This window comes from Myotis davidii, unplaced genomic scaffold (assembly GCF_000327345.1).
Source record: "Myotis davidii unplaced genomic scaffold, ASM32734v1 scaffold32, whole genome shotgun sequence".
In the NCBI taxonomy this organism is placed as follows: Eukaryota; Metazoa; Chordata; class Mammalia; order Chiroptera; family Vespertilionidae; genus Myotis; species Myotis davidii.
The window spans coordinates 1,045,796-1,068,015 of record NW_006286587.1 but is presented as its reverse complement, the minus strand read 5'-3'; the positions used below and the strand labels follow the sequence as shown (position 1 = coordinate 1,068,015).

Here is a 22,220-nt window from a genome sequence, read left to right as displayed (position 1 = left end):
TTCTGCTGTGATGGGGAATCAACACCTTCCAAGGTAGTTTATCTCATCCTGGAACAGTTTATTTGGAAGGACCCAACACCCAGATACACAACTTCTTTTGCATTTCCCTTGTACTGACCAGTGTAAAACTCAGATGTCAGCTGGCACCTTCTCTGCCCCTTGGAAACTCTGAAACCCCAATTCCCTAGAATGTTGAATTCAAAGCCCTTGACACAGCGCCTGCTAAATTCCTGTGTTTGGCTCTAATTCATTTGTTTAGAGACAACTCATCAATGTAGATGCTACTTTGCTTCTACCTCACTCCAATGTCACAAAGTCCTGTCACCAGATTACACACACAAGCCTTTTCATCTGGAAATCCAAGAATTAAGCTGTCTCTATTAAAGATGTAGGATCCTGCCCTAACCGGTCTGGCTCAGTGGATAGAGCATCCGTCTGCGGACTCAAGGGTCCCAGGTTCGATTCCGGTCAAAGGCATGTACCTTGGTTGCGGGCACATCCCCAGTAGGGGGTGTGCAGGAGGCAGCTGATCGATGTTTCTCTCTCATTGATGTTTCTAACTCTCTATCCCTCTTTCTGTAAAAAATCAATAAAATATATTTTTTAAAAAAAGATGTAGGATCCTGAGGAATGGGGTGTCACATCTTGCAATGCACAGATTTTAACCGTCTCACTAGCTCCACCTCATTCCTTCTCTTCTCGCTCCCTATCCCCCCCTTCCTCTCAGGAGCTAGCCAAATTTTCGTGTGTGTTAACATGCTTTAGGGACCTCAATAAGTGATTTTTCAAAATGTTTCTTTTAAACAAATTCAGTGCTTCCTTCTAAGACAAATACTGGTCAATAAAAAGTTGCAGCTTATAATTCTAGGACAAACACAATCTCATGGAACTTTCAACCATGGTAGGGTTTCATAAAGATGCTATACTCTTCCATAAAGCCTGTCAAATATCTGAAAACAAACTGTTGTGTCCTATGCCTATTGTTCCTTCAGCTGTTCACCCCCATGGTACATTTTTTTCTCCAAAACAACTTCCCATTTCTTTTCACAGAGACCTGACCACAAGACTCCTGGCGTAGTTCAAGCTAGGGACATCAATTCTTTATTCTACATGCAGTACATCCATCCTAAATCTAAGCTCCATTAGCTTTATTTACCATATATATTTTTTAAAACCTCTGCTTTAAAAAACATTATAAAAGAATATGCTTGTTGTAAAAGTCAAATAAATTCAGAAGAGGAAATTCCCTATCATGTCTCTCCTATATTCTACTTTCCCTTATAGGTAACCCATTGCTCACAGTCACAGTATTCTTCTTCCAGATTTAAAAAAATGCATTAATACATTCATATATTTTTTAAAGGGGGTATTATACCATGTAGAGTCCTCTGTAATGCGTTTTCTTCATTAACAGTACAACTTAGATTTTTCTATCCCAACACATTTATTTTAATGACAGTACAGAATATCATAATGGACACAAAAACTCATTTAGCCATTCTGCTATTTGATAGATACCTGCTTTTTATTTTCTTTACTATTAGAAATAATGCTGTAATGAGCATCCACGTACAAATACATATTTGGTTTTCTGTTAGAGCAGTGGTTCTCAACCTTCTGGCCCTTTAAATACAGTTCCTCATGTTGTGACCCAACCATAAAATTATTTCGTTGCTACTTCATAACTGTAATGTTGCTACTGTTATGAATCATAATGTAAATATCTGATATTCAGGATGGTCTTAGGCAACCCCTGTGAAAGGGTCATTCGACTGCCAAAGGGATCGCAACCCACAGGTTGAGAACCGCTGTGTTAAGAGTCTCAGAAGTCAGGTCAGATAGTGTGGGTATTTAAAATTTGCTTGATACTGTTAAATCATCCTTCCAATGCTATAGCAATTTGAACTCTTTCTACCTGTCAATGACAGTATATGTATCCCCATACCTTTGCCCATACTTGGTCTCAGTCTTTTAAAATTTTCATATCTGACAGCTCAAAATAATGGTTGTTTTAATCTTGCCTTCCCTGATGACTAGATATAGTTGAGCTTTTTTCATAGGCTTATAGACCTTTTATTTTTCTGTGAATTGCCAATTTTGCTACAGCAGGTTTGTAGAAGCTCTATATATTATGGAATAGTCTAACTGTGCCATATAGCTTCTTCCAGTTGGCCACTTTTTATGGAGACTTTTTTTTATAGAGATGTGTAACATTTTAAATATATTTACTACCTTTCAATCTATTCCATTTTGGAATGAATCTTGTGTTTTGCTTAGAAAGGTCCTCCTTACTCCATGATCATAAAAATACTATTCTATGATAGAAGACACAAATTGGTGTGTTTGTCCTAGGTGTTATTTGTCAGCCTCTTTCCTGATAGGGTTAACTGATGCAAGCACAGTCACACTTGCCCCACACGGTGCCAACCAGATTCTCTTTGCCAGGCAGGACTTTGAAAGCAGCAGAGGCTTCTTGAAAGGACCCTAGAGCCAGCAGAACAGGGCCTGCTCTGCCCAAGGGCTGGTAGCCTACCTTATCTTTTGGTTCTGTCAACTTTTCCAGTGTCTCCCCAACTGACAGTTTTGTTGTTTTGCTTCATTTAGCTGTGTTGACTTCTCTGGTTTTTATTTTTTATTTTTTTTTTTAAAATATATTTTATTGATTTTTTTACAGAGAGGAAGGGAGCGAGATAGTTAGAAACATCGATGAGAGAGAAACATCGATCAGCTGCCTCCTGCACACCTCCCACCGGGGATGCGCCCACAACCCAGGCACATGCCCTTGGCCGGAACCGAACCCAGGACCTCCCAGTCTGCAGGCCGACGCTCTATCCACTAAGCCAAACCGGTTTCGGCTTCTCTGGTTTTTAAATAAAGGAAGTGACTTAGCAGTTAGTATCAGTGAGTGGGTTGTAGTTGAGAAACTGATGGGAGAAATGTGGGTGATGTAAATCTGATTCCTGTGTTCAGATAAAGAGAAAGGAACTTCAGCTATTGCTTGTAATCACCTGGAATGTGTTTCAAGTGGTGGTAAAGGGGTGGGAGAATTCCAGTTAAAAGTAGATGAGAAATGTTGACACTGAGAATTACTTCTGACAATGTCAGGTAACAAAACAAGAAAAAGCCCAGCTCCAATATCAAATGCTCACCTGCACAAACAGTGCAAGGCTCAGGGCCTTTCTATGACTGGCTATGTTTTTTGCTGAACCAAATGTTAACATTTCAGAATTTTGCTGGTTGCTAAATGTTAATGACAATGGAATTCACATCTTTCATGGGTTGCTTGTATGAAAGACAGGGCCTTGGTGAGACAATTGAAATAATGCTGAAAGGCAACAGAGGAGTTGGCAAAGGCCAACTTCTAAAAATCTCTCTACTGTATCTTGTTTTCATGGTGAAAAGTTCTCTCCACTCTCACTGCTGATGGATATAAGGATGCAAGCATAACACAACCTAGAGCAGTGGTTCTCAACCTTGACTGCACATTAGAATCACCTGGGAATCTTTTTAAAATCCTGATTTCTGGGCCTCCACCCCATAACAAAGAAACAGAATTTCCGGAGGATGCAGCATTTGGGGCCTTGACTTACGAGTGTCCCGACTAATGAGTTTTTTGCTGTCTCTCAGCCGATTTTTTGCTTTGAGTGAGTTGCGAGCTAAAATTCGAGTTACGAGCCAGCTTCAGATACCCCACCGCTAGTTGGCGCAGCGAACGTCACAGTGATTTGACATACGAGTAATATGAGTTACGAGCTCCGTCACGGAACGAATTAAACTAGTAAGTCAAGGCCCCACTATACATAAACAAGGTAGAAAAGCAAAGGAGCTAATTGAAGCAGCTGAAGTAAGTCATTGAATTGGGTCATCAAAAATCATCAAAAAATGAAAGGAGAACTTAATTTTTGTATAAGGTCAATTTGTAATTATGGAATGGTTACCTAAACTTTTGAGTTAATGTAACAGCTCAGGAAACTGGCCAGAGTTCTAATGTTGGGCTAGGTTGGCCAGTGGAAACCTGGACTGAATTGGATTCAGCTAGGTAACAATGAAAAGTCAGAAAATCCTTGGCACAAAGTAGAGATCAGTGTTACATGGGATCTAACAGGCTCAATCAACCTTCTTACTGATACTTTCACCATGTCCTTGATGGGATCCATAAGTGCGTTGCTGGAGGGTGTACACTTCTTTCAGAAGTGCTTTCCTGGCTGTCTTTACCACAGTGAGATGCTGGTGGAAGGGACTGGCTTCAAAATGGGATTCTTGATCTTAGTGGGATGGAAGGAGCCTCAGAGGCCATAGTCACCAAGGCTCAAACATTTCCGGTTTTGGATAATTCATTGTGAAGGAATGAGAGGCAGCCAGCCCAGGTCAATTGAGGAGGCCTGACTAGACTGCCATGCTAGAGAAAGGACCCCTTCTCTACCCAACTCCCAGGCCTGGGTCAGTTTAGAGACCCAGAGCCCTTCAATGATGGGCACACGTAAGGAAGAACCCTTCCACAGCACATCAACAGGCATATACCATGAACCGTTGTCTTCATTTCCCCCTAAGATTCTGAAGCCATTTGCCATGGTAACTTCACTAGGTAAAGGGGAATCACCATTTGAGGTCTGGTCCTGAGCTAACTGATTCCTGAGAACCCAGAATGTCATTCTTTTATGCCAGCTAGAATGGAGCTTATGCAGGCCAGCTGATGGAAGGAGTTTGGCCTGAGCTGGCCTCACATTAGGAACAAAGTATTTTCCCAATGTATAGTTAGAATAGATATCTATAGCAAGCAGCAAAATACCCACACTAGACTACCTGAAGCCTTTGGATAAGGACTATACAGTAGCAAGAGCAAATGCAAATTGCTGGAGCAGCAATCTCTACCATATGGTAAGTCCCTAGGTGAGTCACAGAAATCCTAAGTGCTATAGAAGACTTAAAAGCTGCAGGATAATGATGAGATAATCCATGCTTGCTGGGCCATTTTGGATTTTGGAGACAGCATGTAACACATGTTGATATTCTGCTTTGACTCATTTATTGAGTGATCTGAAAACAGAAGGCTCTCTAGCTGATCAAAGCCATGGAGAAACTGGCATATGGGGCCCCATGTGTCTGGTTAAGGTTGAGCAGGAGAATCGTATTAGAAAACCTTAAGATTTGGGGGACAAGACCATGATCTTGTCAGCATACTCTGGTAGAGAATGTAAGTCTAACCATGGGACACTAGATATCCAAATGACTTCAACTAAGAAGTATTATGTGATTCAACAAGCCATAAATTTGGACATGTCCAGCAGAATTCCACCACCAGCTGGAAGTGATGTGTATGGAACATTTGCAACACACCCACTCCCTTTAATAGACACCTCTGACTTCCCGATGATTTCAACAGTCGACTGATGAAGAAAAACATCCAGCCTAGTGTACAAATGGCTCTGAGACATGCTAGCCCATTCTGGAGGCAGACTGCTGTGAGATAATCGACTTAAGAGATGGCCCTGAATGGTATAAAAGAGAAATCCTTTTAATGAACAGAACTTCAAGCAAGGCACCCCACTACCTATTTCATTGGCGATCAGGATCTAAACCGATCTCAAGGTAGTAGACGACTAAAATAAAAAAGATAGGAAGTAGTTATGTCCTCCCAGATGGCACTCATTGCTAACTGCCAAGGAGATCTTGGTTAGCCCTTTCCCTTAATATCCCATTGCTGGCCCAATGAGCCCATGAATATAGTGGCCATGGTAGCCTGGCAATTGGCTCTCACCACAGTATATACTGAATGTGCATACCATGCCTCTAAGAACACCACCTCTATTCAAGGACTTACTGGGTTGCCTTATCATGGGATCTCAGTGACTTTTACCTCCAAACAAAAACTTCATTTCACACACAAAGAGTTATGGCCATGGGGACATATACTCCATTACCCAGAAGCAGTTGGCACTACAGACTCTAAAACAGTAGTGTGTCTATTGGAGATCTAGTGATGGTGCTGAGGCTGGGAACTTTTTTTAAATCCTCACCTGAGAATATGTTTTTATTATTATTATTAATTTTTTTTTGAGAGAGAAACATTGATGTGAGAAACATTGATCAGTTGCCTCCCAAATGCAACCTGACCGGGGATTGAACCCGAAACCTTTGGGTGTGGCACAACCCTCCAACCAACTGAGCCCCCCGGGCCATCGCTTGGGTGCTATATTGTGGGACCACGTCTCAAGCAACAATGAACAAAAATGATGCTGTTTTTTTTCAACAGCCAGAAAAAAGGGTCCAAGTTATTCTATTAACTCTTGCCCAGTAAATGGTCTTTTGCTTCAATTCTTGCCTCCCTCCCAGCTATTCTTCACTTGGAGCTAATGATTTTCTCAGAGTGCAAATCTGACCATATATCTCTTCCCCTAAACCCTTCACTGGTGCAGATGAGTGGTGACCCACCCACCTGGTAATTGAAGCTCCTTTCCTTCTTGCTATTAGAGCTCCACTAATTTGGACTGGGTTCTGTCAGTTGCAGTAAGCCTATTTCTTCCTTGCTTATGACTGGTTTAAATAGAAGCATGTGACAAGGGAAATCTTCAGAAGCTTTTGGGAAAGTTTTCCTCATTGGTAAAAGGAGACACACAGAAAGAAACAGTCATCCTTTGTCCACTGGATCTTGTGAAACCTCCATGTGGTGCCTTGAACTGGGGTAGCCATTTTGGTGTCACGAGGGGAGCCAACTTCAGCTGAAAGGTGTAAAGTGACTGAGAGTTTACCAATGCCCAAGTTGGTCTTCTATGTCCTCAAATCCATTCCCCTTTCCCTAATCATGACCAGCTTACGCCAATCTATCAGCACCTGTGGTATCAACAGCTGTTATAGCCCCTCATTGTATTCCCTGCACCTATTTTGATCTCCCCATGGGCCAGTCATTTTATTTCAAAATACAAACCTGGTTAGTCCATAGCTCTATTTCCTTCACAAGAATCTGTAAGATCTACAGTCTGGCCTCATCTTCTTGCAGTTTCATTTCTTACTATTCTCTTGAGTCTCTGCCCTTCGGCCACACATAGCCCTTCTTTATTTTCTGAATGGGTCCTTCCCTCACCCACCCTCATTATTAACAGTCTGCTCCTGCTATTTCGAGTGTCTGGAAAGTCCCCCCACCATCACTCTCCCATCTCCCTTTCCCCAATGTCTTTGCCTTTGATTGGGTCTCAATGAAAACATCATTTCTTCTAAGAAGCTCTGACGTGGGATCAGAACCGATGGGCTAGAACAGGGGTGGGCAAACTTTTTGACTCGAGGGCCACAATGGGTTCTTAAACTGGACCGGAGGGCCGGAACAAAAGCATGGATGGAGTGTTTGTGTGAACTAATATAAATTCAAAGTAAACATCATTACATAAAAGGGTACGGTCTTTTTTTTCAATAGTTTTATTCATTTCAAATGGGCCGGATCCGGCCCGTGGGCCGTAGTTTGCCCACGGCTGGGCTAGAATCACCAACTGGTAGATTCACAAATATGTTCTGCTTTCTTGAGGGAGTTATAAAAAAATACGAATCTAAATTCCCAAGATGAGGCCTTTACTCTGCAGTCTGCCATGGTCCTCATTTTCCACACTGAGCTACTCCTTGTCTACTTAAGACACTCTGGGATCCCTAATCCAAACTCTAAAAGGCCACTGTTAATACAGGCTCCTACTACTATGCGCCAGTCCTTCATGTCCTATATTGCTATTTGAACTTAGTTATTTTTGTTCTTATTTATAGACAGTGAATTTCTTGAGTGTAGAAATTAAATCTGTTTTTGCTCCCCAACAAATCCTGGTACCTAGCACATATTAAATGCTTAATAAATATTTATTAAACAAAGTAACAGATGTGATGATGAATGAATAGATGGATAGATAAGGGAGGTGAGACAAATTATTCATTTCCTGTCCATAATCACATAGGAAAGGAGTCAGAAGAACTTGGTGAACATTTCCTCACCTCTTAACCCATTAAAAACCTGTTTTCTCCCCCAACACCTTAGGTCTGCCTTCCTCTCTGCTGACACACTAGTCTCGGCAAAAAACTCACGTTGAATTCCTCTCTGAAGAGTTTGTTGTCATCGGCCATTCTCCGGTTAATCTCCTCTTCCAGCTTGTCTACGGGCAGAGGTGGATACTTTCTGTTGGTGCTTGGAGACCTGGCCAGAAGTGGCACACTCTGGGGTTCTGCAATGCATAAAGGGGAAAGTTAGTTATGTGCCCTGGGGGCTAGTCCTTTTCTGGAAACTAAATTGGGGATTCTATCTCATGGACCGAACTTCCAAGAACTAGAGATGCTCTCTTCAAGTCTTTTTCCTTTTAGAATAGGGAAATCACTAATTTCTTCTCCATGAAGGTTTCCCATGCCATTAGAGTTCCTTACCCACGTCCTCAGTGCGGCCATTGGATAAGCGGAAAGAATTGGAATGACTCCCAGCTTGCTTGTATTTCTTAAACCTAATGAGAAAATGTGAAAAACTAAGCACAGGCAGAAGAGACCAATCATTGGCTTTGTATTTCCACTTTCAATTCAGCCTTTCTAAATCTTCTTTACCAAATAAACAGGTTTTTTTTAAAAAAAAAAAAATTAATTGACTTCAGAGAGGAAGGGGGAGAGTGAGAGAGAGAGATAGAAACATCAATGATGAGAGAGAATCATTGATTGGCTGCCTCCTGCACACCCCCGACTGGGGATTGGGCCTGCAACCCGGGCATGTGCCATGACCAGGAATCGAATCCGGGACCCTTCAGTCCTCAGGCCAGTGCTCTATCTACTGAGCCAAACCAGCTAGGGCTAACCAGGCTCTTTTAAGAGACAGGTCCTGCACATGGTGCTCCTGCTCACCCTCAGCACACTAGAACAGCGGTCGCCAACCTTTTGGACCTCATGAACCACATGTGGTCCGCAGACCACCGGTTGGCGACCGCAGCACTAGAATCCAACCCAGGTATCACCAAGAGTATATTCTAGCTTGTGTGACTCTGTGTAGTTCTAGTTCCAGAACTCCCTGAAGATTACAGTCATACCAGGTGAAAAAAGGATGAGTGGGTAGAGTATAGTAAGGGGGAAGGAGTAGATAAGAATATCCATATCAAACAAAAATTCTGTTATTTCCCCAGTGCAACCAGGGAAAAGACCAGAGTTTCAGAATGGGTGAGCACAGATCTGGTCTTAAGTCTCCTGCAGGATGGTGGATACACATGACAAATTATAGGGGTGTCCAAGGTTCCCCTCTCTTTATATCTGTAGAACAGAAAGAGCACACAGAGCAGCTTAAGCCAAAGATAAGGGTGAAGTTAAGCCTAATTAGTCAGGGCGGTAGGAAGATAACAAATACACTTCCCTCTTCTCTCCCTTGGGTTCCCCTTTCTTGCTTTTGTTCCCTGTTTGAGTAGTATTATCTGGAGGATCTTGAAAGAAAGTCAGAAAGGGGAACCCTATAACTCACATGGTTTAGTGCAGTATGCCAGGGTTAGGAGTCCTAGAGGGGTTTGGGGACAAAGCCCCAGGTATAAATATTTTATACGCTTTATTATATAGAGACCAGGGAATTTTTAGGGGTTGCTTCAACAGAGCTAGATATGAAGATCTTAAACACTTATCAATAATAATAGAGACTGTGGCTTCTTCCCTCAACCTCCAAACCACCATCCTGGACTTTAGATTGCAGTAGAGTTGGGAGGCTGGACTTGGATAGGTGGAGGCCAAGAGACGGGGCTGGGTCTTGAGGAAGACTATGTGGCTTTTAAATAATTTCTAAGTAGAAATTTAATCTTATGAGCACTATCCTGAGTCATTTCCCTCTATCCTCTTAATTATTCTTATCCTACTGTCTTCTGAACTATGTAGGCTTGAGGCCCTGGGGTTACTGAAATAGAGTCCACGAGAATGGAGAAGCATTAGTTCACATGCTCACCTTAACATGTACAGAACTATGATAATAAAGACGATCACTAGCAGAGAGGACAGGGCCACCATCACTGCAATAATTGGTGTTTCATCTGAAATTGAGAAAAGAAAACATGTCATTATCATTGTGTGCAATGGAGGGCTCAAGTTGGGTGCTCCGGGAAATACCCAGGAAGAAGGGCTCATTCAATGCTTCTGTAGAGACAGGGCATGAACAAAATGAGTGAGAGAGACAACACTTCCTACTGCTACCCTATCTCTGCTTATCATACATTTATTTTCTGTCTCCCTGCATTTAAAAAATATATTTTTATTGATTTCAAAGGGGAAGGGAGAGAAAAAGAGAGATAGAAATATCAACGATGAGAGAGAATCATTGATCGGCTGCCCCCTGCTGGGTACCAAGCCCACAATCCGGACATATGCCCTTGACCAAAATCAAACCCGGGACCCTTCAGTCTACAGGCCAATGCTCTTTCCACTGAACAAAACTGGCCAGAGCTGTCTCCCTGCATTTGAATAAAAGCTCTTTGAAGGCATAGACTGTTTTGTTCATTGCTATAGAGCCTAAAACAGTGCTTAGTACATAAACAAATAAATATGTGAAAGCATGAACACATCCAATCCTGATGGCAATCTAGGTATGACGGTCAACAACATGCTCTCTTCCCAGCCTTAATGGGCTCCACCTAGAGCAGTGATGGCGAACCTTTTGAGCTCGGCGTGTCAGCATTTTGAAAAACCCTAACTTAACTTTGGTGCCGTGTCACATACAGAAATTTTTTGATATTTGCAACCATAGTAAAACAAAGACTTATATTTTTGATATTTATTTTATATATTTAAATGCCATTTAACAAAGAAAAATCAACCAAAAAAATGAGTTCGCGTGTTAGAGGTTCGCCATCACTGCCCTAGAGGAAGACAGGAGATAAAAGAATTTTCCTGTCATAAACTCAGATTGTTTCCTGGCATAGAGAATACTGTTCCTGATTAAAGCAAGCAGACATTAGATCCTTAAGCACTATGTATCCAAAATGCCGGTACTCTTTTCTACTTCTTTCCACAGCCAGAATCCCAACTACAGCAAGATATGGCTCGGAGATATATTGGAAGGCAGGTTCTTGGATTTCCATTCCATAGGGCCTGGCTTCCTTTCCATCCAATACTTAGCTTTCTTTCTTATGGCAGCTAACCAGGTGCTGGCTCATTCTCCTCCACTCTCATGCCCCTACCACTAACTACACAACATCTTGAGTTTGTAACTATCTTCATCATTTTCCATCCTACTAAAAGGGAGGACAAGTCCCTCCCATGTCAAAGTCAATCCTGTCACACATCTATTACTGTTACCTCAAAGACTTGTCTTCTTGACCTCATTTACCCCCCTCTACTCACCAACAGCCCCATGCTTCACAGTTAACTTCTCACAACAGTTGTCTTATAAAGACAGTCATTTTCTCTAATTCTTTACCTCTGGATAACTCCTTAGCCTATTTTGTTCTTGACTCCTACCTCAGTGCTCCATTTAAATTGCTCATCAAGCCCAGCTGGTGTGGCTCAGTGGTTGAGCATGGACCGATGAACCAGATCTATGATTCAATTCCTAGTCAGGGCACATGCCTGGGTTGCGGGCTCGATCCCCTGTGGGGTAGTGGAAGAGGCAGCCAAGCAATGATTCTCATCATTGATGTTTCTATCTCTCTCTCACTCTCCCTTCCTCTCTGAAACCAATAAAAATATATTTAAAAATAAATAAATAAAAATTAAAAAACTCACCAAGAACACACAAATGGCATATTACCAAATCCAATGGAAACATTCCCATTCACACCTGATTCAACCTCTTAGTAGCATTCATTAAAAAAATATTTATAGCTGAAACCGGTTTGGCTCAGTAAAAATGGGGTTGTTGGAGGACTAGTCAGGGGCTCACTTTGAGACACATTAAGTTGGAGATGGTGTTAGATCCCTAGCGGAGCTTGGCTCTGAGGTAACGTTCAGGGGCGAAGGCCAGGCTGGAGACGGCCAGCTGGGAGGCATCAGCATGTGGCTGGATTTAAAGCTAGGAGGCTTGCCGAAACCGGTTTGGCTCAGTGGATAGAGCGTCGGCCTGCGGACTGAGGGGTCCTGGGTTCATTCCGGTCAAGGGCATGTACCTTGGTTGCGGCCACATCCCCAGTGGGGAGTGTGCAGGAGGCAGCTGATCGATGTTTCTCTCTCATCGCTGTTTCTAACTCTCTATCTCCCTTCCTCTCTGTAAAAAATCAATAAAATATATTAAAAAAATATTTATAGACCAGCAATTCTATGCTAGGCACTGTTCTAGCCCATGGGAAAAGAAAAGTGAGGGGATACTGTTCATTAACAAGTAAACACATAATTTCAGAAAGGGACAAGTGCTATGAAGAAAACAGTATGATTAATTCAAATGGCAGCAGAGTAAGGGGAAAGCACACTCATTTCCTCTCAAGATCAAACTGAAATTACAACTAAATTATAAAACAATAAACCTGATAACCAACTGAACTAGCTAAACAGAAGTCTTACAACCAAGGATTTACAGAAGCAGCCTGGCAGGAAGGGTGGAGATGCGAAAAGGGCTGTGAATCTTGAGGGGTGGCATGTGCGGTGGCTGAGAATCTTGAGAGGTATCTCAGGTGCAAAGGTTCCCTCTGACGCGCAAGGAGTCTTAACCCCATGTGGGGCTCCCCAGCCGGGAGCACCAGAGCACGAAAGAGATGCCCATATAATATCTGGCTGTGAAAAATCAGTGAAGATCTATCCACCACGGAGTGTGCTAGAAACCCAGGCGCCTTCTTGAAGGGCCAAAGCACAAAATCTCATTTGTGGGCACTCACCCTGGGCTCCAGTGGAAGAAAGGCAGCTCAGAGGGTTGTGTGGCTTTGGGGAGAAGGTTAAAGGATCAGCTGCCAAGGGTCCTGTGCTGATTCCCTCACCTGCACTGCCAAGAGAAACCATCTTTCCTAGGTCAAGTAATCCCCTCCGTATAGCATCAGACTAAGAAAATGCACTAGCCCCACTCTCCCAACTCCCTGTGGCCTGCCGTGCCAAGCTCCCCTTCCTCCGCATAGCCAAATCTTGGTCTGTTTTAGCCTGATGAACTCTGCTGGCCTAACCAGGACAGCTTCCTGAGATCCCACCCACCACAAAGATCCCCAGGCCCCTAGTAGGTGGCAGCTGGCCTTGTTGTACCCTGATACTTTTGCTGAGTATCATCAGACTCCGTTCTGGTGCCAAGTCTTAATTTGTATCAACCTGGAGAACACCAATAGCACCTACCTACTGACTAACTGAGAAGCTATCATGCAACCCACTTACCACCAGAGTCCTTCAATGACTTAGCCTAACAGGTAGCTGGCAGCAGATCTCAGGGTATCTTGGGCCTTTTGCTGACCTGTCCCTAAACTTGGTGCCCATGGAAGCCAGCCTTGGTATGCAATTTGCCCTTTCTCATGCACACCCATGCCCAGCAGAGGCAACCACAAACCCAAACCATGGATTAGTTTGTAGCTCCAAACATGTAGCCGAGGGTAAGGCACGGGCAGCCCCTGATACTGATCTGCACCCATGTCCTTCTCAAAGAGGCCCCAGAACCAACACACCTGGTGCAGGCTTCAGACCACATCAGATCATGATCTAATTAGCTCCACAAGTGGCATACCCAAAGGGAGCTCTTGGTAGGCACCAGACCCTGCAGGCATGAATTCCGTGTTGTGGGGTCAGGCCCCACACAGATGATCGTATATTGTGGTTGGTGTTGATTCTCATAGCCAACCTGAGACTCCATCCCACTCACGGACAGGCCAACTGTAAGACTCAACTACAAAAGGAGGGCTCACATGACCCACACAAGAAACATTCCTGGAGCACAGGCGATCAAGGAGACTACACCACTGAGCTCCACAAGACACCTACTACATAAGACCACAATACCAAGACTGGGAAACACAGCAGATCTACCTAATACACAGAAACAAGTACAGAGAGGCAGCCAAAATGGGGAGGGAAAAAAAGCCTCAAAGAAAAGGAGTAATCCCCAGTAAAAGAACTAAATGAAATGGAGGCAAGCAATCTACAAGATACAGAATTCAAAACAATAGTTATAAAAATGCTCAAAACACTTAGGAAAAGAATGGATGAAATTAGAACTTAAGCAAATAGATAGTAAACATACAAAAGGACACAGAAATCATAAAAAAGATCCAGCCGTGAATGAAAAAATGCAGTCTGAAATGAAGAATATACTAAATGCAATCAATAACCTTAGGTAAAGCAGACAAATGAATCAGTGATTTGGAAGACAAGGTAGCAGAACACATGCAATCAGAGCAGCAAAAAGAGAAAAAGAATTTTTTTTTAAAATGAGACTAGTTTAAGGAACTTCTGGAACAACATCAAGTAATAATATCTGCATCATTGGGTTCCAGAAGGAATTGAAAGAGAGCAAGAGACTGAGAATCTATTTAAAGAAATAATGACTGAAAACTTCCCAAAACTGGTAAAGGAAAAAGACGCAAAAGTCCAGGAAGCAGAGAGAGTCCCAAACAAAATGAACCCAAAAAGGTCCACACCCTGACACATCATAATTAAAATGGCAAAGGTTAAAGACAAAGAGCATCAAAAGAAAGACAGTTACCTACAAGGGATCTCTCCCTTAAGACCACCAGCTGATTTCTAAACAGAAACATTTCAGGCCAGAAGGACTGGATGAAATATTCAAAGTGATAAAAAGCAAGGACCTATAACCAAGACTACTCTACCCAGCAAGGCTATCATTTAAAATTCAAGGAGAAATAAAGAGCTTCACAGACAAGAAAAAACTAAATGAGTTTTCATTACCACCAAACCAATATTACACAAAAAATGTTAAAGGGACTTCTTTAAGGAAAGAAAAGAAGAAAAAAAGAGAATTAAATGCTCCAATTAGACATAGCATAGCTGAATGCATAAGAAAATAACAGCCATATACAGGGTGGGGCAAAAGTTTATAGTTGTTTATATGAAAAATAACACAGTAATAAATAATATTACCAGAGTAAACTGTGTTTCACGTATTCACAACTGTACACCTAACTTTTGCCCTACCTTGTATATGCTATCTACAACAGACCCATCTCAGAATGAAAGATATACACACACTAAAAGTAAAGGGTTAGAAAAGGATATTCCATGTAAATCAAAACAAAAGAAAAGGCTAGGGTAGCAATACTTACATCAGACAAAACAGACTTTAAAACAAAGGCAGTAATAAGAGACAAAGAAAGACATTACCTAATGATAAAGGGATCAATCCAACAAGAGCATAAAACCCTTGTAAACATTTATGTACCCAACAACATAGGAGCACATAAATATAAAAAGCAAATACTGGCCTTGGCCAGGTAGCTTGGTCAGTTGGAACATCATCCCATACACCAAAAGGCTGCAGGTTTGATTCCCTGTCAGGGCACATGTCTGGGTTACAGGTTTGATCCTTGGTTAGGATGCGTCTGGAAGGCAACTGACCATCAATTCTCTCTCATATAGATGTTTCCCTCTCCCTCTCTCTCCTCACCCCACCCCACCCTCTCTTTTTAAAATCAATAAGAAACACATACTCGGGTGAGGATTAAATAAATAAAGCAAATATTGAGGGATATAAAGGGAGAGATCCACAGTAAAACAGTCATAGTAGGGGATTTTAACATTCTATGGTCATAAATGGACTGTTCTTCCAGACAGAAAATCAATAAGGAAACAGTGGCCTTACATGATACTCTAAACCAGTGGTCGGCAAACTGCGGCTTGTGAGCCACATGCGGCTCTTTGGCCCCTTGAGTGTGGCTCTTCCACAAAATACCACGTGCGGGCGTGCACATACAGTGCGATTGAAACTTCATGGCCCATGCGCAGAAGTCGGTATTTTGTTCTAAACCAGTGGTTCTCAACTTTGGCTGCACATTAGAATCACCTGGGAATCTTTAAAATCCTGATTTTTGGGCCGCATCCTCTGGAAATTCTGTTTCTTTGTTACTAATGTTGTGGCCCCACCCCATAACAAAGAAACAGAATTTCTGGAGGATGAGGCCCAGAAATCAGGATTTTAAAAAGATTCCCAGGTGATTCTATGTGCAGCCAAGGTTGAGAACCACTGCTCTAAACCAACTGGATTTAATTTATATTTTCAGAACATTTCACCCCAAAGCAACAGAATATACATTCTTTTCAGATGCACATGAAACGTTTTCCGGGATAGATCACATATTAGGATGCAAAAAAAGTCTCAATAAATTTAAGAAGAATAAAATCATATCAAGCACCATAATGGTATAAAATTAGAAATCCATTACAAGAAAAAAAAAACTGAAAAACACAAACACATGAAGGCTAAATAATATTTTACTAAAAATGAATAGGTTAACAATGAGATCAAAGGAAAAATTTCAAGAAATACCTGAGACAAATGAAAATGAAAACACAATAATTAATAAATAATATTACAAGAGTAATAAATAATATTACAGCGAAAGCAGTCCTAAAAGGTAAATTCACAGAATTACAGGTCTACCTCAAGAAAAAAAAATATCAAATAAACAATCATGCTATCTGATATCAAACTACTAGTATACTACAAGTCTATAGTAGTCAAAACAGCATAGTACTAGCAAAACCAAACAGACACATAAATCAATGGAACAGAATAAAGAGCCCAGAAATAAACTCACACCTATATGGTCAAGTACTATTTGACAAAAGAGGCAAGAACATGCAATATGGTAAAGACAGTGTATTCAATAAATAGTATTTGAAACAGTGGACAGATAACATGCAAAAAATGAAATGAGACCACTTTCTTGCATTATATAACAGATTAAAAACTAAACGTAAGACTCAAAACCAAAAAATTCATAGAAGAAAACAAAGGTAGTAACATCTCTAACATTTTTCTTAGCAATGATTTTTTCTCATATATCTCCTCACACAGGGAAACAAAACAAAACAAAAACAAACAAATGGGACTACATCAAGCTAAAAAGGTTTTCAGAGCAAAGGAAACCATCAGTAAAACCATCAATAAACCATCTACTAAATGAGAGAAGATATTTGCCAATGATAATCTATTAAAGAGTTAATATCCAAAATTTATAAAGAACTCATACAACTGAACACCAAAAAAAACCCCACACGAAACAATCCAATTCAAAAATGGGCTGAGAATCTGAATAGACACTTTTCCAAAAAGGACATACAGATGTCGCCTTGCCCATTTACAATAGCTCAGTGGATAGAGCATCGGCATGTAGAATGAAGGGTCCCAGGTTTGATTCCGGTCAAGGGTACATGCCTGGGTTGTGGGTTCGATCCCCAATGGGGGTCGTGCAGGAGGCAACCAATCAATGATTCTCTCACATCATTGATCTCTCTCCCTCTCCCTTCCTCTCTGAAATCAATTAAAAAAAAAAAAGACATACACATGTCTAATAGACATATAAAAAGATGCTCAATGTCACTAATCACCAGAGAAATAAAAATTCAAACCTCAATGAGATATCAACTCACACCTGTCAGAATGGCTATCATCAATACATCAACAAACAATAAGTGTTGGCAAAAATGTGGAGAAAAGGGAACCCTCATGCACTGTTGGTGGGAATGTAGCCACTATGGAAACCAGTATGGAGGGTCCTCAAAAATATTAAAAATGAAACTGCCTTATGGCCCAGCAATTCCACTTTTGGGTATTTATCCAAAGAAATCCAAAACACTAATTCAAAAGAATATATGCACTCCTATGTTCATTGCTGTGTTACTTACATAGCCAAGATATGGAAGCAACCCAAATGCTCAATAGATGAGTGGATAAAAAAGTTGTGGTATATGTATGTATACAGTGGAATTTTACTCGGCCATAAAAAATAATGAAATCTTACCATTTGTGATAGCATGGATGGACCTAGAGGATATTATGCTAAGTGAAATAAGTCAGTCAGAGAAAGAGAAATGATTTCACTTACATTTGAACAAAATCGAAACACTCATAGATACAGAGAACAGACTGATGGTTGTGTGTGTGGTTTGCAAGACTGGGTGATAAAGGTGAAGGAAAGGATTAAGAAGTACAAATTGGTAGTTAGAAAATAGTCCCAGGGAATACAGTTAACAATAATATGATAACTATGTATAATGCCTGGTGGATACTGGAAATATTGGGGAGGCGGAAGCATTTTGTGAAGTATAAGATTAACTACTGTGCTCTATACCTGAAAATAATATTGAATGTAAACTGTAATTAAAACAATAAATAAATAAAACATCAGTAATTTAAAGAAATAAAAGAATGGTAGGGAATTAGGGAGTGATGGGTAAGAAGGGGCAGATTCGGCTATTTTAGAGTAGTTTGGGAAGGCCTGAAGTGGTTATGAGGTCTACGTAATGTGAAGAAGTGAACTATGCAAATATTGGGCAAATATTTCTAGCACAGGGAACAGCAAGTACAATAGCTTTTAGGAGCTTGACAGGTTCAAAAACAACACAAAATCCAGTTTTAGTAAAATGTTGCTGAAGAGGGAGGCAAGAGCCAGAAAACTTAGGACTTTGTAGGCCATTGTAGTGAATGTGGATTTAATTCTGAATGTGATTAGAAACACTATGTGATTGGAGAAATAATTGGATTTACATTCTTTTAAAAGTTCAGCTAGCTAAATGACTCATAAACAACAGTTATAAAGTGGGAGCTAATCCAGAGGAATATGGTCTTATGGATGCCAAAACAGTTTTTCAAGTAGAGAGTAATCAGTTCAATCTTATATTAGTGATAGATTAAGTAGGATGAAGATAGAGAAGTGAAACTGAATTTGACAAGATGGCAGCTATTGGTAAACTTTTCAAGATTGGTGAGGAAGACTAAATGGAGTGAAATTCAAGTTCTATAGATTTTTTTTAGTGCAGGACTTCTCAGAGCCTTATGTGCTAATAGGGACCTCCTAGATCAGTGGTTCTCAAGTTTCCTAATGCCACGACCCTTTAATACAATTCCTCATGTTGTGGTGACCCCCAATTTCATTGTTACAAATTGAACATAATTAAAGCATAGTGATTAATCACAAAAACAATATGTAATTATTTCAGATGGTCTTAGGCGACCCCTGTGAAAGGGTTGTTCGACCCCCAAAGGAGCCTTGACCCACAGGTTGAGAACCGCTGCCATAAAGGAATACATGTGAGGAAGATATGGAGTGCAAAGTTTGTTTTTAAGAGATGGGAGATGACAATTTTCAACATACCCTGGTATGTGCCTCTTGTCTTAAAATGAGCATTCAAACTGGCTGACTACTCTCTCCTCTTTGAAGAACTTTCCTCTTGGTTTCCACAACAAAGCACTCTTCTGATTTTCCTTCTATCTCTTGGCTGCTCCATCACATTTTCTTTGCTAGTTGTTCCTCTTCCAACACGAGATCTTATAAATGCCTGATTTCCTCACAGCTCTGTCCTTGGAACTCTTCTCTATACTTTATGTAGTTGATCTGATCAGATAGCTGGCGGTAAGCAGAAATGATATGCTAACAATCCCCACGTTTGCATTGCTTGTTTAGACCTCTCTTCTGGGCCTATATGGCATCTCCACTTTAAATTTCACAGGCAATGCAAACTTTCTGCCTAAAACATTTTCCTTTCCATTCAATAAGATAGCTCTGCCATCCACTCTGTTAAAGTAAGAAATGTGGGCCATTGTAATGAATGTGGATGCTTTTCTTCCATATCCAACTCAGTGCAAGTAATATATTCTCAGGCTAAAATGAATGCCTCAAATTTGTTTGCCCTTTTTAAAAATTCTGTTGCCCTCACTATAGTCTCTATCCTCTCTCATCTGGATCACAGCAAGCCTCTGCCCCCTGCCCACCCATTCTACACAAAGCAGGCAGAGGGATCTCTAAGAAAGCAAATCAGATCACGTTCCTCTCATATGTAAAATTCTGGATGGTTTCCCAAGCCTTTAGAGCAATGGTTCTCAACCTTGGCTGCACATTAGAATCACCTGGGAATCTTCTTAAAATCCTGATTTCTGGGTCGCATCCTCTGGAAATTCTGTTTCTTTATTACTAATGTTGTGACCCCACCCCATAACAAAGAAACAGAATTTCCGGAGGATGAGACCCAGAAATCAGGATTTTAAAGATTCCCAGGTGATTCTAATGTGCAGCCAAGGCTGAGGACCACTGCTTTAGAGGAAATCTAATATCCTTAACCTGGCCCATAAAACCTCCCCCATTCAGTCTCTGCTTACTAGATCTCCCACCAGTCTTTCCTTGCTCACTAAACTTCAGCCACTGGAATCCTTCCATGCTGAGTTCATCCTTTCCGTAGGCCTGACACATGTTCCTTCATGCTGCTTTTACAAAGCTTCCTTCCATTCTTTGCCAGGCCAACTCCTAGTCATCTAGTTCTCATTTTAAGTGTTACTCTCCCCAGAGACACATTTTGTTTCCTAATATTAAATTAGGATCCTAAGTGTTTCTTATCTCTAAAATCAGTTACTCTGAAGATTAAATGAGATTATCCATGTAAAATTCTTGGCACAGTAACTGGCACACATTATGTACTCAGTCAATGTTAGCTAGGATTTTCTTTATTATTCTCACAGAGCACTATGTTATTTCCCTTGATATTACCTCTCACACTTTGTAATTATTTATTTATTTGAGTTCAGTGACTAATGAGTGTCCCTTCTTTACACCATAAATTCTACAAGGGCAAAGATTACATACCTACTTTGTTTCTCACGATATACCTTAAACCTAACACAAAATTTCACCCACAATTGGCAATAAACAAATACTGAACTATATATTGAGCGAGTGAATAAAAGAATTAACGGTTGATATATCACTAAGTATGTTTATTAAATGCCAATTACAGAGGGCTGTATATCGGGTATTAAAAGGGGGTAATTAGAGACATCTAGCTAAAGATGGTTCGCTGAATCAATAATTTTACTTCTTTCTATTCATCAGCTTTATGCTGATGGGATAAAATGAGTTTATTCCCTGTCCTTGGGTGTGGCTGGCACAAATTAAAAAATAACAATTTTACTTATTTCTCTTCCCAAAAGGACACTGAAATGACATAATATAAACATACTAACGAACCAAAAGCATATAGGGAAGGCAGCAAGGGTGGCCTCAGTAGATCAAAACCTTTGAGGGGTTTTTGTAAGACAAAACAGATGGAATTGGACTGCTGAAGAGATCAATCAGAGCCCAAGAACCTACAGTTGAAAGGCGAGTACTGGTTCTACCAGTCTGGGCCTGGAAATACCCTAGAGTCAACCAGGACTGGGGATGAAAGTGAGCCTTGGGGTAGCAGGATGGCATTTAACCAAAGGCCTGCCAAAGCAGAGTCGGTACACCCACAAGCTGTGTAACAAGCTGTGGTGTCCCATCCTGACTCAGCTGGAAAAACAGAGCCCTATCCAGAGTGGGGGGAGAGGAAGTTGTCACAGAGTGCTGATTGCTGCTGCTGCTGCTGCTTCTTTTTTTAAATGCTGTATATATTTTAAACTTTTTATTATGGGAAACTTTCAAACTTACACAGGAGTAAAGTGAACACTAAAAGAAATCACTATATACTTATCACTTCACTTCAACATTATCACTATTATGCCAGTTTTTTACATCTATACTAGGGTCCTCTCAACCTCACACTAATAATTCTCTGTTGTGTGGGGCTGTCATGGGCATTGTAGGATGTTTAAGAATATCTCTGGCCTCTACCTAGTATTTGCCAGTAGCTAAGCAATTGTGATGACCAATCATCACCTCTAGACAATACCAATTGTCCTCTGCAGGAATACTGCCCCAAGTTGAGAACCATTGTTCCATATCCATTCCACTGGGTTATTTTAAAAAATCTGAGACATATTATTGCAACTGTAATTACTTTAGTATGTATCACTAAGTGATAAGGATTCTTTTTTCTTTTCTTCTTTTTTTTAATCCTCACCTGAGGATATTTTTTCCAATGATTTTTAGACAGAGTGGAAGGGAGGGAGAGAAGGGGGAGGGGGGAAGGGAGGAAGGGAGGAAGGGAAGAAGGGAGGAAGGGAGGGAGGAAGGGAGGAAGGGAGGAAGGGAGGAAATCTGTCCTCCTCGTGGCATATTTGTAATAATTTTGAATTTGTCCCTCTGAGAATGAAGCTGTGGGATAGAAGTGGGGTTCAAATAATTATATGCAGCAGGTACTACAAAGTGAGGGCCTTAGCACCCTGGGATTAGGGTAGGAAGGTTGAGAGGAGATGGGAT

General features: G+C 41.0%; 1 protein-coding gene across 6 annotated transcripts in view; it reads right to left on the bottom strand.

Annotated features, from left to right (window-relative positions):
• The window catches only part of PTPRA (protein tyrosine phosphatase, receptor type A), a 97,921-nt gene that overhangs the window by 31,860 nt on the left and 43,841 nt on the right, over window positions 1-22,220 (bottom strand). For all 6 annotated transcript variants that reach the window (XM_006758030.2, XM_006758027.2, XM_015560240.1 and 3 more), the window contains 3 exons: window positions 9,926-10,010; window positions 8,392-8,465; window positions 8,059-8,195 (listed from right to left, as the gene is read on the bottom strand). In XM_006758030.2, the coding sequence (XP_006758093.1) occupies window positions 8,059-8,195; window positions 8,392-8,465; window positions 9,926-10,010 (296 nt within the window). The remainder of the gene's footprint in view (window positions 1-8,058; window positions 8,196-8,391; window positions 8,466-9,925; window positions 10,011-22,220) is intronic.